This window comes from Salminus brasiliensis, chromosome 19 (assembly GCF_030463535.1).
Source record: "Salminus brasiliensis chromosome 19, fSalBra1.hap2, whole genome shotgun sequence".
NCBI lineage: Eukaryota > Metazoa > Chordata > Actinopteri > Characiformes > Bryconidae > Salminus > Salminus brasiliensis.
In genome coordinates, this window is record NC_132896.1 from 20,936,350 (window position 1) to 20,954,447 (window position 18,098).

The 18,098-nt window shown below is 38.3% G+C and overlaps 1 protein-coding gene across 1 annotated transcript; it reads left to right on the forward strand.

The window, feature by feature from the left end:
• Window positions 1–875: 875 nt before the first annotated feature.
• On the forward strand, window positions 876–17,078 carry cenpi (centromere protein I). Its single transcript, XM_072663421.1, has 20 exons — window positions 876–1,074; window positions 1,814–1,951; window positions 2,110–2,228; window positions 2,349–2,456; window positions 2,549–2,597; window positions 2,680–2,726; window positions 2,840–2,929; window positions 3,883–4,014; window positions 4,918–5,043; window positions 8,093–8,213; window positions 8,368–8,462; window positions 8,701–8,818; window positions 9,261–9,325; window positions 9,559–9,668; window positions 11,478–11,613; window positions 11,701–11,825; window positions 12,861–12,909; window positions 13,528–13,746; window positions 16,187–16,228; window positions 16,394–17,078. The coding sequence occupies exons 1-20, from the start codon at window positions 918–920 to the stop codon at window positions 16,541–16,543; spliced, it is 2,196 nt and encodes a 731-aa protein (XP_072519522.1). The 5' UTR covers window positions 876–917; the 3' UTR covers window positions 16,544–17,078.
• The last annotated feature ends 1,020 nt before the right edge of the window (window positions 17,079–18,098 follow it).

Below are 18,098 nucleotides of genomic sequence, written 5' to 3' on the forward strand. Positions count from 1 at the left end.
CACCTGAATTCAATGATTTAGATGGATGAGTGAATACTTTTGCAATATAGTGTTTATAATATGCCTAAAATAATAACATAAAAAAATCTGATCATTCATGTCTTCATTAAGAACAACCATAAAAAATGTATAATACTAGTGAATAAAGTATGTGAACTTGAGTTAATGATCTCAAAAAAGCTAATTTGAACTTTTAAGAAAATGAGTTTGGAGGTGTGGACTAGAACTGACTAATAAAAACCACTCAAATACTTTGAGTTTGCGCCGCACAGTAAGGATATGTGTATGTCAGCCATGCGTTGCCAAAAAAAGGGTTTCGGAAGATCTACGTTAAAAAATTTGTTGATTTACATAAAGCTGGAAAGGGTTACAAATTTGGGACTGTGGCTACTCTGGCTAAAAGTGGTTGCCCAAGAGCACAGTGAGACTCACTAATGAGGTAAAGAAACAATCCCAACAGACAGCCAAAGATTTGAAGGTGTCATTGGTACAATATATTATACTATATATATATATATATATATTTGTTATTAATTTAGGCACATTATATTTGTCAATATGCTTGACTTGGATGAGGATCAGGTCTCATTTTATGACTAATTAAAGAAAATTCTGAGGGGTTCACATACATTTTCTTGCATATATATATATATGATACATATGATATGATATATGTATTTATTATATATTTTCTCATGGCAGCAACTATACTACTGTATGCATTTCACTATTTGTGTCAAAGTCTTTGTGTAATCAAGCGGTTTGCCCACATGGTGGCGAACCGCCGCGAAGCAGACAGGGCTCTAATGCGCATGTCCAAACGGTCGCGCGGATGATTCGAGTTTGATTTGAATCGTTTTTGGGTGTGAAGCGAAACACCAGAATATCATAAAGAAGAGAATTATGTAGCCTTTACGATGGCAGATACGTCTAACCTGTCCGAGGTGGCTTTGGACACATCCAGAGATTCCTCGGGTTCTGGTTTTAACAACAAAAGTTTACGAGTGGCTGAAAATGTCAAGAAGAAAGGCGAAAGAGACCCGTTTCGGTTTGCACTGGATTATCTCTCGCAGGGTAAGAGAGCTAAAGTAAGATAGCCACGGCCATCGCCAAAGTAACGTTAAATCGCCGGATTTTGCTGGCTAACAAAGTAAACAAAGTCGCCCAGAATAACTGACCACGGTTTGGTTGTTAGCGCTAGCTAAAAAAGTTAACTTATGTAAAGACAAAGGAGCTTTTTGTTATTGGGGGCCATGACTGTTTGCTAACGTTAGCTAGCACAAGCTAGCGAGACAACTTAGGCTAACTGACTTCGTTGATCGCTAGTTACTAGTGCTAGCTAACTGTAAATGGCGACTATTTACTGCATTATTATGTTGATTTAGCTAGAGTTTAGGGCTTGAAGTGTACCAAAATGTAAAATGTTAGCTAGCTGGATCAGTGGTTCCCAGCTTTGATGCTGAATTTCCCTTGTTCTGCATATGTGGTGTTTTGCTTGCTTGTTTGCCCCAGTTTATTAAATGAACTGGCTAGCACTAGTCGCAAAGTCTTTTACTGGGGCCCTTTTATATCCAGCTGTATTTGCAGTCCTTGTCGCGACCACAAAATAACTTTTCACAGTTGACTGACACGGGTCAGTCCATGTGAGAGTTGTGCGCATGAGCACTAGGACTAACAACGCCTTTCTGTAATCACAGGAAATAGTAATGTACCATGTAGTTGGTCTCGGTTCATGTTATTGTTCAGTTATTTAGCTAGTTATTGTCTTAAAGTACGTTGTGAATCCTCAGTGGCATCTGTTTCTGATCCCCAGTGCAAGAAGGCACTGTTGTAAAAGGAAATGACCAGCTGGAGAAGAATCTGGTGGTGGTGGAGACTGTTGCCCTAAGCCGGGGTCTTCCTCCAGAGGCTGTTTCGTTGCTTCTGGACTTGGCACTAAGTGTCCGTGCAGGTAATGGCATTGTGCCATAATGCTGGTTTTGTGCAATATGTATTTGTATTTGAAACCCAACCTGTTTTTGAAAAGGTAATTAACAATTAAGCAATCAAGCATTCTCCAAAGCATCGTAATTGCAGTATTGTCTGAAAACTTTTCTTTTTGGTACACAGGCAACGTGACTTGTGCACGAGTTTTGAAGTTTCTAATACCTGCTTCGGTAGTGCCTCAGGAGGCCATTGTAAGAGGAGTGTCATGGCTCTGTGTGGGGAAAATGCCAATAAATACTCAGGTACTAAGCTTCTAAGAGATGTGCATGTCAGTCCTATTTTTACATGGTTCTTTTTCCCCAGATAACATGTTTATTCAAGTTATTCTTTATTCAAGTTATTCTTCTTCTCTTCATTTCAAGGTTCTCTTTCTTCGCTGGGTTCTCACTGTGTTTGATCTTATTGATTGCAAAGACCACTTGAGAGCCATCTATGGATTTATTTTCAGCTTTGTGACTGAAGAAAATCTGGTGTGTTCACTTTTGTTTTCTACCATATCAAACTGTCTTTATCATAATCTCACAAATATGTTTGAGGTACATAATTTATTTGTTTATTTCAGTGTCCTTTCATCTGTCACCTGTTGTACCTTCTTACAATGAGGGAGCATGGTATGTTTTTTTCTTTTCATTAATGAAATGTCTTATTGCTGATGTCTTTTCAGTGATTAAACTGATTTAGCTTTTTCCACAGTCCAGCCATACAGAGTGAGAAAGCTGTTGGATATTCAGGCTAAAATGGTAAAGACACATCTCCTGTGAATTGTGTCATTTTTTTCACTTGGGGTAATTATTTTATATTGTTTTGTTCCCTGTATTATTTTGAGAATGTTATATGTTTTGTAATCTAAAAGGGCAGACAGCCTTACCTGATGCAGCTGCTGGCTTTGTACAAAGTCTTCCGGCCCGAACTGGTGTCGCTCTCAGTGCCATCAAGAATGAGGGTAAATGCATAAATCTTCAGTAGTGATATTTACTGACTCTGTTTACTGTGGCATTCTCAGATACCATGTGTTTTGCCATGGTTGATGATTTAATATTACACTTACTTATTATCCATGTTTTAGTCATGCAGGCTAGGGCTGCACAATATATTGTTACTGCATTGCCATCACAATGTGCGCATGTGCTATAGTCAGATTGCAGGATGTGCAGTGTCGTTCTATTCTATCAGACACATCATCCAACAACTTTATTGCTGCTCAATATAAAAGGAAAATATGTGACTCATTTTCCTTGCCATATCTAATAGATTATATCTCCAATATCACTTATTTAAATCCAATATTGGATACACAGTATTAATATCATGACATGTTTGATTGTTGACTTCTGGTGAAATCTGGAGTTATATATCAAAAAGGGAGGGTGGGGGTGCAATGTCAGTGTTTTTTTCCAATATTGTGCAGCCCTAATGCAGGCATCATGGTTTTCCCAACGTTTTTGTTCGAGCTTTATGATTAAAATGTGGTCCTGAATTTTATTGACTGGACCGTTTGAGTGTATGTTTGGAGATCACTCCAAGTTTTTGTGCATTCTGCAGTACTGTCTGCAATACTATCCAAAAAAATGGTTTGTACTTTTGCAGAATGAAAAAGTGATGTTCATGTTAAACATTTTGTCAGGGATGGTCATCATTGGATATGTGTGTGGAATGGGGAATAGGCAGCGATTTTAAGCATGAGAAAACTCATGTGGGTGCACCATTAAGGAGGGGATATTCACATTAGAAAGTCAGACTGTGATTGACTTCATATACGCGTTTACACCACCCTTATAAACATCTTGGTTTGGTGCAGTTAGACTTGGATTTAGAGTAATAAAGTGGATTTAGAGTATTTTGCATGTGTATTTAATGATGTCTGATGGACCTACTGGGCTTTCTGGGTTATTTCAGGCTGGATTCAAGAACTATAATTCCACCTGGAAAGCAGCACTTACTGCTGTACAGCGGATAAACAGAGCTGAATTAATTGCTGACCATAGCCTCACTACAGAGTTAAAAGAAAAATCCACTTCCAGAAAGAGGGTAAGATGTGTTCAACACTTTGTGAAATAGTTCTTTACAGTTGAAGGTTCAAACTGGTGTAGCTCCCCTGGTGCTTTGGCAGTGCCCCTACAGTAAAGGTTAGTGGTACATTGCTGCAGTGTCTGGACATTTTTTTTTTTTTAGAAATGCCAGCTGAAGAATAAACCATACCTAGCTAGCCCAGAGAGTGGGTACAGAATTTTCCACTAGAAAAATGCTACTATTACATGTTTGTGTACTTGTCTAAGCTAGAAGCTGTGATTCAGCAATAATCTTTGTACATCTAAATGTAGGGCCTAAACCCAGTTAGGCTATTGGTTAATTAGGTTAGGGAGAAATTTAAAAAGGGTTATACTGACATAGTCACATCAAACCACAGTGTATTGTGTACTTGGGTTTATTCTAGAGATGGCAGACTTAATCTCTGGGTATCGGTAATGCCAGATTTTCAGTCCAAATCTTCGATCCTGAGAGCTGATCAGATCATATGATTCATATGTTTCCATTTTTTTATGGTCACGGCACCATGCAGTTCCTCATGCACACACTAGATGGCATTATAGAGCCCACTCACAGCTGCAGACACCCATTAAAGCCATTAATGCATTATAAAGAAACCTTAATGTGGTACCCAGATCCACCCCTGATCAATATCACCTGTTAGAGCTAGATCGCCACCTGAAATGCAGTTTTTTTTTTTAGTTATTCTATTAAATAACTTTTATGGACTCTCTTTCTCAGATGGACAATTTTTTCTTCTTGTGAACTATATTTTAGTTACACTCTTGTTTACACTGAATTTAAAAACAAAACAAATAAAAATCTACCATGTATTCTTTGGCAAAGGCGGCCTTAACTTTGTAAGACTGTGGACTAACTCACTTTTTGTATGACTAATCACAGAAACTGCATCACCTGGAGGTGCCTGCTCTGAGCTCTGCCTTTGATACCAACTCTGAGAGGAAAGTCTTCCGTCTGCAGGAACTGCGCTCCTTTAAAGGGCTTTTGCAGAACATCCACAACATAGAGGTAATGCTAGATAAACAGCCCTTTTCATGTGAAATATTTATCACGCCTAGGATATGGGTTTAAGGTTTCTTTTCCCTTATTATAAAAGGTTATTTTTTCCCCGTTAGTATTTTAAAACAGCATTATTTAGCAGTATGTAGTTAAAATGACTGCTTCGAAATCATGTTGATGCTACACTGACCTGTAATACCTGGGCCCAGAAGCAAGAAAGGTCAACTCTTGCCTAATGAAACATGAAATGTTCTGTTGAGTAAAACTATGCACAGTTTTATTCGTGCTAACATTTTAAAGGTACATAACTGGAGGTGTGTTATTTTGCATTCTCAGAACAAAAAAAAAGGTTTTCAAATAAGTTCTTTAAGACCCTGTTATGCAATACTGAGGAGTATAACCTCTAGCTCCTAAAATCGATTATTATACAAACAGATTTGTAGTGTTTTTTTTGTGTGTAACTGAAATATTAATGGTAATATGAATAGATACTTAATATGTAATGCAATACTAATGCATTGAATACTTATTTAGTGCATATTAGTCTTCCATTAGTGATGAGGAACTTTAGAATACAGAGCTTGTCTTGATGTATTAGTGAGTTTTTAGACTCCTGTTAGATGTAAAGCCATGATGAATAAGGCAATACCTAGAACACACACAAATCAGAGTGCTTCCAATTACTAATACACTAATGACCTGTAAATGTAAGAATTCATGTCTAGCTTGCATAAATCTTAAGTGTTTATGCTGCATTATTGCAGCTTACAATGCAGGTATTAGTGATTTCTACTTAACAGGTCTCCAATTATGTAACGGTAAAGGTCATACTGAATGAAGCTTTTACATAGTGACTAAATAGTCACTAAATTTATAATTCAAACTTGCCGAAAATTAATAATAATAAATAATAAATAATATTGTCTGTTGTGTTCCTTAAAATACCATTTTATCTCTAATAGATTTGATTTGAAAAAAGATTTTAGATTTTCTATAGTCTGTACCTTTTAGTTTGGTTCTGTTGAAAGATGCAATTTTAAATTTGACCACATGGTGGCAATGAGCAGTTTGGTGCAACACCTGCTCACTGTTCCATGAACTGAACATATCTTGTTTAAAAAAAAACAAAAAAAGCTTTCTCTGCGGTGTGAAAAACAGTTTTCTTAATATGATTTTTTTTTTTTATAATTTAACTGGGAAAATGTATATGGAACAATTTCTCTCACATTTGGCTCTCATAAACTTGGTGCTAAATTCTGCCATTCTTTCTTGCAACAGGCTTCTAGTTCTGTGAGATTTTGTGCTTTACACCCCTTAGACACTTATTTTGCCCCAGAATGAAATGCTGTTTTTTTTATGTATTTGTCTGGTTTATGGCAGCGGCCCACAGGAGCAGCATGTGATGACATAGTTTTGGAAAAACACATTGATTACTTCTGACTCTTTTTAGATAGTGTTGCTTTCCTGGTTGTCCTCTTGGTGCAGTGTGCTTTTAGCAAACTAAAGATATCTTAGCCTGCTTTTAAAGTTGCTTCTCTGCGGTTGGCTTTCTCAAGTATTGCTGATAAACTGGTGCTTCCTAGCTGTAAGGTTAGCTTTGTTTTAAAAACTCAGTAAAAGCTGTCTGGCTAGTGTTCGCTTTTAGCCAAGAGTTAGTTTGATGTTTTAGAGCAGAGAATGTTATATAGCTAAAAAAAAGTATTAGCAGCCATCAAGAGTTACACACTTGCATTGGAAAATATTTCTGTACTTGGAAAATCTGTTGTTACAAATATTACAATACCAGGTCCCAGTTCTTGGTTTTGTGCAGCTAAATTGGTTTCTGTTTAAAGGTTTTATTACTGTCGTAATACAGAAGGGAAATTATTTCTGGTTTATATTGACTAATACATACAGCATGGTGATTTACAGATGTTATTGCAGCTGACCTTTCTTGTGTAAAGTGAGGTATCCCAGATGCAGTTATGGTGGTCACAAAGGCAGGCAGTGACCAGGAATTTTGCCAACTCTAGGTACACCAGTCAATTTGAATTGAAATGAGCGAGGAGGAATTCAGAAATCATCTGAGCATTTAAGCTGTGGAAAGCTATGGAAACAAAAGACTGTCTTACCCACAGCAGGTCAAAGGATGAGATGTGTTCTGCAGTTTTGTTCTTTGGTCTCATGGTGGAGCTCTGTCATCACTGCAGTGTATAGACAGCTGCACAACCATGCTGTTGTGTCTATACGTATGAGGTGTGACTGTGTTGGAACATTTCAGCCTTTTCATTTTTGTTTTTGGCTGGTTTTCCTCCTTTTTTTTTTATTTGATTTGTTGTACTTAAGCTTAGGAGATCATTTGCAACAAGGCCATGGGAATCACCAACCTCCTACTAAACATACCTTGAAGTGCACAGTTACAGCTAGTTGTTCACAAATAGTGTCTGTCTGGCAGATCCACTGACCTGGTAAAACGCGATAGTGTAAATCTTTCTAAACAGTCTGTGGATGGTTACATGTTATGGTAGATAACATTTGCCCTCAGTGTGCCTAGCCAACATGTGCGACAAGGTGTTCTGACCTGACTTTTATAAATTGGTTGGTGCTGCAGTTTAGCAAGGCAAGTGTGACAAAACCCTAAAAACTAGCCTTGACACAATTAAGCCAAATCTGCAATTGCCACAGCAAAGGATCATTGATTTCTTCTTGCTAAAGCTCCCAATCATTAAAACTTGTCATTTTTCTGATAAATGATACATTTGCTCCTTAATTATAGAAAGACTGAGCCATGTCCGTTGACAATCTGTCACTGCATATTATTTATTTATGTGCTCAAGTCTCCATATTGAGAAGCAGCTGTCCACATGACAGAAATGACAAAGCAAGGAATAATTTCTGAACGTTACGGAATGTGGAAATTGTAGTTAACATTTCTGTTAATATCTTGCTGTAATTAAGCTAGTCATTGATTGATTGATTTACTTTGTGACATCTTTTGGTAGTGATACCGTTGTTGAGTGCACTGCAGTGGAAATGTAGAGATTCAGTCACACAGTTCAGGGCATGCCTTTCGTTACAGCTGCCAGCCCAAATGGGTTCTCTCCTGGGATCCTCTCTAGCCCTCCACTTTCTGGACTGTGTACAAGATGAGTCTGCTTTCTTGCGCCTCAACTTCTGGCTGGGACACTCACTACAGGAGGGTAAAAAATTGACCTTTTGACCCAAGCTTGTTCAGATGAGCATATCTTTCAACACTCAATAGTTTTGTGCTGTCTTCTGCGCTCATTGTGCTGTGCTCTAGCCAATGTTTTCACCCGTTGGTTGTACAAATGCAGGCTTTCTGTTTTTGGGCAGAATTCCTTCTGTGTCCTGCTGATGGGAGCTCGGACAGCTTAGCTGAAGCCTCACGATTTCTAAGTACTGTCCTCTCTTCACAACAGTTCCTCCAGGTGAGACTGCAGTGGCACAGCAGTGGCACAGCTATGTTATAAGAGCTGTTCTTCTAAATGAAATCTGTTAAAAACCACTGTGCGCTCCTAAGGTGTTTCCTCTCCATCATTCCCCCCCCCTTTTCTTTTCTCTTGGTGCTTCTGTCAGATCTTAACACACATACCTCTGCTCCCTTTTTTAATTAATAAAATATATTCCAGACTTCTGAGGTGTCTGTATACTATGTTTGGTTCTCAGGAGGGTTTCTTCAGCACTGAGAGCTTCCTCTATAAGTTCCTGAGTGTGTGGGATGGCTCGCTGCTGCGTACCCAAGTCTTGGATCTGCTTAGTCACATTCCTTTGATGCCCAGCCACTGTGAGTACAACCTCGCTGTTCTTTCAAAGCATACTCTCCTCAAGTATTGTCGTATGGCCTTTTGCTCTTCACTGCAGGGCATGTTCTGTAACTATGCTGCAGGGTTTAGATAATTTCAGCATTTTATTTGGGTAAATTTTTTAGGCAGCCTTAAAAAGAGGATGTTTACGGGATCTGTGTAATATCTCCAATAAATCAAATTTAAATGATTTGATTTGAAATGATTAAATGAAATTTATGATGCTTGACTTGAAAAATCAACTTTGGCAGAATATAGCAATCCATCATTGTTGTTGGCTGGGTTGGAACAAATGCTGGGCAACTATCCAAGTGAAGTTTCCTAAGTATGTGTTGAGTCCTGTAGATCTGTCTAACTTCAAAATATCTGTTTAATGCAGTTTTGGTTTACCTACAATTTTTTTTTTCTGCCCATTGCTTGCAGATATCAAAATTCTTGTTTTTGAGCCACTGATGCAACTCTACTTCACCTCTGCTGTGTTCTTTAAGGTATGTGTCTGTTCTTTTTGTTTTCATACTTATATGTAGCATCTGTTATCAGGCCTAATGCCAATACTTGTACAGATGGCAGACAGTATATACTCTTCTTTTGGTAGCTATGCAAGTGTTGGTGTTACAAACACACTTGCAGAGGCTGCAGCATTTTTACGTGTTTCTTATGTTGCATGTATGCCATTCTCCAGCCTTTATCTAAGTGTGCTAATCTTCATTGTACTCTTCAGTGTAGTGTTATTGAGTGTCTCAATAACATGCTGGTGAAGTGGCTGACCTGGCATTCCGTCAACGCTCTAGAGGACGGCCTGGACATTAGCCTCAACAGCAATGGAACAGTGTGAGTATCTTTTACATTATTTCTACTCCTGTTTTGTCCTGTTCGATATTGCTTCCATTCACACTGCACAGTCCTCAAATAAGGACTAAATGGCGCTAGCGCTATAATAACCTAAGTTTAGTTAAAGGAGCATTCTGTCAACAGAATTAACATTGTCAAGCTGTCAAATGAATCTCTTATCTGCTTGGATTACAAAAAAAATCTGGGGGCACTGCAGGGTTCAAACTGATTTGGTGATGTGCTGAAATTAATCATGATGTCACAGAAATCGAGTTTGTAAAGGAAATATTTACTACTGTTGAAAATTGCTTGAAATGTTATGTAGGGATGTCGATTACATTATTCTGCATCCCCCTCTCCCCCGATCTGATCAAAGTCTCTAAATGCTAAATATCAGCAGATACCAATCTGGTCTTTGTATTTGTATAAATAAAACATCCACACAGTTTAGATAAAATGTGCTACTAAAGCTGGACGATATAGAAAACAATCATATCCTGATATTTAAAGATTTTTTTACGGTATGATATTTATCGCAATGTTGTCATGTAGACATTGGGGTGGGGATGTGGTACAACACTGGCTTATATCCATTGTTCTTTGTCGACTACTGATGTGAAATAACTGTTTTATAGTGGGGGGAATGTGCTGTGATTTGGGTTTATATAGTGTGCATTAGTATTAGCTTCCACTCAGTTTTGAACACACTGTTCTTACGTTATTTCTTCTTTCTTCTTTGTCTCTGTCTTTTATTAATCATTATTTATGTAAAGCGGCTTTGTGACGACAACAGTTGTAAAAAGCGCTATACAAATAAATCTGACTTGACTTGTTCAGGCGCATAGTTTTCCTGCCAGTAAAATGGTTTTATATAGTTTCAGATATTATGTTGTCATGTTCCACTGTAAAATAGTTTCACACTGCAGACTCCAACTACTATACGTTTTATTTACCTTCTGAGAATGCTCTCTTGTGCTGCCAGCTGGGCAACAATGATTCGTTAATGGTGCCTTGAAAAGACCAGAAAGTGTTCTGAGCGTGGTTGAGATTAAAATAGCAGATACTTCATTCATTAAAATATGCCTGTATTGGCACTGATGCACTGGATCCCATTGGGACATGCCTAATGTCATGTTAATAGTTTTGAAGCTTTAGGACATTTTTGATTGTTCTTTTAAGCCTTTTAGTCAGGGTTGTCTTTGACTTTAGTATTTTTCTCTATTATCATCACCTCTAAAGTAGTCAGTATGAGTCATGGTCAAGGCCTGTCTGAACTTTCTATCTCTACATATTATTCTGTGGAATTGTGTGTAATGAAGTGTGGTGGATGTTTCCTTTGCCTCAGTGTATTGCCTGACACTGCCTGCTGATTTTAGTTTAGTTTTTTTTATTACATTACTGAGGTGCACTTCAGACGGAGGAATAAAAATCAAGATTAGCTTTCTGACAAGGGAGTCTCCCTTAAAAGACAAATAAAAACATGGAGTCATGTCAATGAGTAGACGAAACTACGCACTCAAAGAGATGCTGGTAGTGAAAGATAGAACGAGCGAATGCATCGGCACCACCAAAAAAACCCCCAAAAAACCCCAAAACGGTCTTTGGCAGAAACAACCTCTGCCTTCATACCCTAGAGAGCCTGTGCGGACCACTCGGAGCACCATCGGAGAGTGTTTGGTGCAGTTCGGCATATTGTTACCCCGTCAGGTCCTCTCTAAACCACACAAGTTTGTGATGAGGCAGATATGCACAGTCACTTTAACTAGATTATGAAAGTATTAATATCTACATACCTTTTCTCTTCTCCAGTACTATGACCCTGTCTGGCTTTATGGATACAGTCATAGAGCTTGTGCGGTTTGCTGGACGTCTGGCTTCTGAGGGTCTGCGGCTGGAGAACTGCCATGTTCTGCTTCTCAGCCAAACGCTCACCTTCTATGAGACGGTAGGCCAGTGCCTTTTTACCTATACAGTCAGGATTCTCAGTTGAGTTGTATTTATTGTGTGCGTGTGTGTGTTTTCTTGTATCTAGGTGTGTGATATGTTTGTGAAATATGGCTTGCCTCTGGTCATCATGCCCCCGGCTGGTGTGTTTTATCCTGCTCTCCTTGCAACAGACTCGCTGTCTGTGGATCGGCTCGGATACATCATGTACAGGTAAATATAAAAAGCTTACATTGAGTCCAAATAAACTGGCAAAAGCTCAAAACAGGGCGTTTTATTTCAATGTGCCATAAAATTGGTTGACTCAGTATTTGAAGTCATTTTTAATGTATATTTATATAGTAAATATGTGACTTTGGTTGGAGTGAGGGGAAAAAAAGATTTTATATGCCTGCTCATAGTGGAGTCTCGGTGTGTCCAGTCGGAGAGCGTGTGCTTGGTAGTTCCCTCCAACATTAAGGAAAAGCTAGTTTTATCTGTTGCTGAACACTGGGAGCTGAGGGCAGTCTGAAAACCTTTTTTCAAATTGTTTTGTAAAAACAAATCCCTCTTTCTTTTTTTCGCTTCAGAGAGCGCGTCCTACTTATGTGCCCCACCGGCACGTGTTGCATGTATCTCAAGTATTGTTGACCACATCATCTGTGTACCTAAGCGGCAAGTGCTGTGCATACCGCATTCAGTGTGAAAACAGCTTCTAAAAGAAACACGCTGATGGAGTCACTGGTGGTGATGTGCTGCTTGTATCAGAAAATTGACTATAACTAGTCAAAAATACCATATCTTTTTTGGGGGAATTTGTCTGTTTAACTGCCCTGTTATGGTTATGCTAGATTTGTTCTGTGAAGACAGCAATGTTTGAGGTTTATGGTACACTCTTAAAAAAATAAATAAAATAATGGTGCTGCAAATGGTTCTTTGAGTGCCAAAGAAGAACCAATGTTTGTTTTATTAAGGACCAGGTTTGTCAAATATGTGATTGTAAAGAATTTTTAATCAATTTAAAGGTCACGTCTTCATGACAAACATTCTTCTACGGCATCCCTCAAAGAACCATTTGTGGCACCTTTATTTTTTATGTTTGAGTGTGAAAGAATCAGGCATTAAATAGGCTTTACCATATCCATTAATAACCAGGATTCACTAGCAATTTCAATATTTCACAACAGTACATATGGGTTTTGCTTTGTTTTTTAACAAAAGCACTTTGTTTGTTTTTCTTACAAGACTCACCTCGTTTTATTTTTATAGATACCGGAAAAATCTGACCTTGGCTAAAAAACAGGAGCAGCAGAGTGAGGTAATAAAAGATGTGTTAAAAGCAATGTGGAGTTATGCAGTGAATACAAAGTCGTGTGACTGCAAGGGTTTTGTTTTTGAATAATTTGCTAATAATGGGAGAATTAGAAAGACCTTCAAGCTGTGTTTTAAGAGTCTGTAATAAATGTATTTCAGGCTGTTGATATAGTTGCTGTTCTTCCTGGTGATGATAAAAGGAGTAAAAGCACCAGATAGTGTCCCAGAGAGTCCTTGGGGCATAGCATGTTCATCCCAGTGAATAAAATGGCACCAGGTCATTTTGTGTTGTGTTGAAGAACGTTTTACATTATCCAGGTTCCTCTTAGTCAATGTCAATGCAATGTCAAGTGTCAAGCCAAGAGTAGTTTATTCTTTCACACTGTTGCCTGACTAACCTGTCTCTAACAAATGAAATCAAGTTGTCAAATAAGTTTCCTAGTTCAGTATCATTTTCATTAATTGATTATTCATTCTCTACGCTGGTACGTTGCTATCAAGTCCCTTCATCAACAGAAATACTCTGAAGACCTAAGGATGATATAAATCTAGATCGGCTTGCAATATAGTACAATGAGAGGAACAAAGAAGTTTTAATTGGTCTGCTCTGCTTAAATTTCAGCAAACATTTCACATAAGCCGAAATACATACAAAGAGTTCAACCAGCACCTAGTGGCCATGGTGAGCTGTCTGTGGAACTCCAAGTCATTCTTGCCTGGCACAGGCATTGAGATTGATGAGCACATGCTCATGCAGACCAAAGTGCCTGAGCACTGGAGGCATTTTGACCTTGTTCACCATCCAGCCTTCTTCAAGTACGCCATTGAATTTCACCAGAAGGTGAGTGTGAGATTGAGTTTTGTGAACTTGTAATTGCTTTATTAGAATTAACATCATGGAGGGTCAGGGATCATGGTTTAACTGTCAGTCACTTAAATTACAGTGACTTTAAGTCTTCATCTCTGGAGATATGAGGCCACAGTGTTCGATCAAAAGCACAGACTTGGCCCTTCTTAATCTTGGAGGCCCAATGGCCCAGTACACTTTAGCTACAGAATGTAGAACAAATGAGTAACTCTACCCCTACCCTTTGAAGGAAACCCCTTGACTTAGGATGAAATCTTTATATACACTAATGTAGTAAATTGGCCTGCATTATAGAATTTGCACTAATGCCTTCTCTCTCCACTCTGATTAATTGAGAGTATGGTTTTAAATGTCAAAAGCAAGAAACACTTTTACGGAGGATTTCTGGTTCACATTTAATGCCTTTAATGCCTTCTGGTGTTAGTTGTCAACAATGTACACAAGATAATTGATAAACTACAGTGGTCAGAGATATTTACCTATTCTATACAAGACTATTGCAGTGCCTTTAAGTTGTTTTTGTGTTTTGCATTATTTTGATATAGCTGTATATATCTCACAGGTGCCTTGACATTCTCTTGTACAATTGGAATTTGGTCAATGCTATGGATTGAGGCAGCAAAGCATCCCTCTTCTCTTGTTTATTCTTTTACATGAACACGGATGTTAAAAATAGGGAGAGCAGCGCCCTGTTGCTGCTCTGAGCTCCAAATAACAGAAAGTACACTATGAAACTCGTAGGCCGGAGACATCTTACTATAAAGTCTGGATATTACTTTTCATGCTTCTTTCACTCTCTGTGACTGTTGTGTATCTCTCAGCTTGTCCAGAACTGTGTGCCAATTAGTGGTGACTCAAAGTGCGAACTCCACTTCCCTACTTTAGAGGGAGCCCAGGAACAAGAAATCCCAATTCTTGCATAATGCTGCTAAGATTGTCCTTTGACTAATCTTTGTAGAGCCTTGACTGCAGTGTCTGCTTTATTCTCTTTTACTTCTCTCTACTGTACTAAAAAGATAAAGGTGCATTATTTAATAAACATTAGTTCTAACAGTTAAGTAAGCCAACAGCCATGAATGATTTGTTTTTCATCTTTGGATGAGCTTGCCACATCTTGCCACTGGGATTTTTGCCCATTCCTCCTTCAAGTTAGATGGTTTCCGCTAGTGAACAGAAAGTCTGACCACAGAAGTCCACTCAGTTGTATTAAGGACTGGGCACTGACTCAGCCATTCCAATACGTTTAGATGTTTTGCCTTAAACCACTCAAGTGTTGCTTTAGCAGTATGCTTTGGGTCATCATCTTGTTGGAAGGTTACCCTCCATCCCAGTCTCAAACCACTAAAACTGTATAAGTGATATGTGATAGTACCTTGATATGTAGTGTTGCAATATGAGTTTGGTACAGCAAGCAAAAAAAGGCAGCAGCCTCCCAAAGGCAAAAGGCTTGGTTTCTTTTCCTTAAGCAGCAATAACAGTTTTTAACACCTAGTGACTCAATCTCCCCTGAGGTACACAAACAGCATGTAATGTGTTATGTTTGCACACCTTACAATAATCGAGGGTGCAGATACAGTCTTCGTCTGATCCACCTTGATTTCATTAATTTAATTTAATTTAAATTTGATTTAAAAAATAGTACTATGGAAAAAGGACAGAATATTTTCAGAATAGTTTCCCTTGTGTGTAACGACCAGTACAAAAGAGAGGGCAGGGGATAGACAGCTTAAGGTTTCCTAGTGGAACTTGTGCTTGTGACTTTTAGTAACACATTAAATTTGCCAATCCTCATCCACCCCTAAATGCTATGCTCAGAGCTTTCAGTGTACTACATATTCTCAGTGGGACTGCATGCACCAAACCATGACTATGTGCATCTTTACACCCCCCCCCCCAGTGAGAATGGTAAAGTGTATTTGCTGTTGAATAGGTTTCTTCAAAGGAGCCTTATGAGTTTGTAACTACTAGGTAGTTAATTAGGTAGTTGGTTACTAGTTAGTTAGGTCGTTGGCTAGCTCTTGTTTTAGCATGTTTCTTGTTGAGTTTTTTTTTTAAATAAATAAATAAAAATAAATAGAAATAATGTACACAGTGGTCTCTGGCAATGCAAGGTACTTGCTGGATATCGCTGTTTTTTTGTTAGTTTTGTTAGTTGTGCTGGTATGCAAATGTGAATGCAAAGCATAAATGCTTGTTCCTTTAAGGTTGAACAAGGAGATGAATATAATATGTATGCATCTTTTATGTAAGATCCGTTAATACAGAATCACATTTTGTTCTTTATGTGAGCGGTATGAGACTTCTAATCATGTTTAATAATACAAGTAACTTTTTGGTCCAACTCCACCAACCAGCTCTGTTTTTCTGAGATTTAAAGAAGAAATTATAAATATTTATGCTTTCTCTTTATCAGTGCTGGCCAGCGAGGAATGCTGTGGACCTGGCCTCCATAAAGGTAATACAATTTCCATTTTATTAACAAGAGCACTGATGCCTGTTGAAGTGTTTATCACCTTAATGTCACCGGATTGCACTGCAAGGCCCCTCTTTCTCCCTTTTCTCCAGAGTGTCCTGAATTGTTCATGAAAATACATAACTTTTGCATATATTCTGTCATCAGGTTGGGAAATACTGGAACTGGTATGTGGAATTCCTCTTCAGCCAGGGCTTTGATGGTCTCAGTGACTTCATCCAGATTAACACTGGCCACAGCAGCTCCTCCGGCTCTAGTGGCCAAGGTGGTGGTCATCAAAGGAACCAGCCCAGCTGATTGTTGGGAGACCTTGCATTACCTGGAAAGGCTGCAAAGACACTCCATTGGCTGCACGTGTGGCTCCTTGTTTCAGTGGTCTTGTACATATTTTATAATCTCCTCTGAAAGGACTTTCAGAGGAAACCGTAGTAAATTTGTAAATAGAACTGTATATTACTTGTCTGTGTCCAAGTATGCCATTTCTGCTTGGGTTGTGCTTCTTTTGTTCATTATGCTCCTTTTAAACTGTTGCTTAGTTAATTTAATTTCTTTTGTGTGATTTTTACATAATGCATCTTGGCTTTCAAGTATTGCTAATGTTTTGGACCCTGACAAGTGTAATGCATTTGATGATTACACAGCGCTGGATAGAAAGACTTTTTTCTTTTTTTTTTGTATTTTGTTTTCAAAATAATTATGATCAATCTTCTCACATTCTCAATTTTATTATTATTTTTAAATACTTACATAAGTAATGCACTAGTACAAGTATAAAAGGGCTTATCCAGTTTTGTCTTTTTTAACGTCCCTCAAACAGTGTTTTTATCTTTATTTCCCATTAAAATTCTGTGGAAAGCTGTCTGAGCTCCCTTACCCAGCTATAAGTTATTCTGTTGTGCTCTAGGTCACTAACCATTTTATTCTACAGAAGTGGTTTCAAATCCTGCTCTTGGAGTGCTACCTTTTCACAGACTTTAGATCCAACCCTAATCCACCCTACCTTATCAAACTACTTACTGCCTTTAGATGACCTTGATTTTATGAATGGGGTGTGTTAGATTTTGGAGTTGAAACCACAGGAAAGTAGCTCTTCAGCTAGAGGGGTAGAGATAAGAGTGACACACCTTGTAAACTATCACCTTTGTAAGACTTCAATGTGGATTAGATTTGATGTCAGTAAGGAATGTTAAAAAAAACTATTTTTTTTAATGTGTCCCAAAGTCTGAAACTTATGGATACCTATTCTCACCAGCCTGGACAAAAAAATGCCTGTTACTTTTCTTTCTCTGTGCCTGGAAACAAATGTTTAAATGTTGGCTTCTTGTGGCCTTTCTTGAAATATTCACTTGAAACCGAAATGTTAAGATGCAAAGTAAATTTCACACATACCTTTATTTTTGAGGCATTGCATCAGTGAATTTGACTGCATCTATAAGAAATCAATTTGATTTAAATTTATATATTGTTTGTTGTTGTGATCGCACATTTTAGGACAATAGGCAACATTTTGCATACCAGCATCTCAAAGATTTGAGTTAGCATGTAATTATGCCATGGTAATATGAGAAAATACATTACATTAAGTCTGACGTTTGATGCGCTGCTACTAGATCAAAATATTGGGAATGGTGGTTTCTCCTGCCTGGCGGGAATTACTTCCATTGTCGAGCTGTCACGTGTTATAAAGCCACACGCGGACATTTGTGATGGACCTTTTTATTTAGTGTGTGTCCGAACTTGTTGGGGTTAGGGGCGATGAGGGGCGAGTGTATGTGCGGGTGGAGGGGGTCCGCTCATCTCACGCTATTTGTTTTTCGCGCTTCCCCCCCCTCAGTGTGGAGCGGTTTTGCGC

Bases quoted from the DNA above. Each gene is read 5' to 3' on its own strand.
- cenpi (XM_072663421.1), top strand. From the start codon at position 918: ATGGCAGATACGTCTAACCTGTCCGAGGTGGCTTTGGACACATCCAGA. The intron at 8,214-8,367 runs GTAAAAAATTGA...GTTTTTGGGCAG, and splicing joins GGGACACTCACTACAGGAGG to AATTCCTTCTGTGTCCTGCT. The intron at 13,747-16,186 runs GTGAGTGTGAGA...TCTCTTTATCAG, and splicing joins CCATTGAATTTCACCAGAAG to TGCTGGCCAGCGAGGAATGC.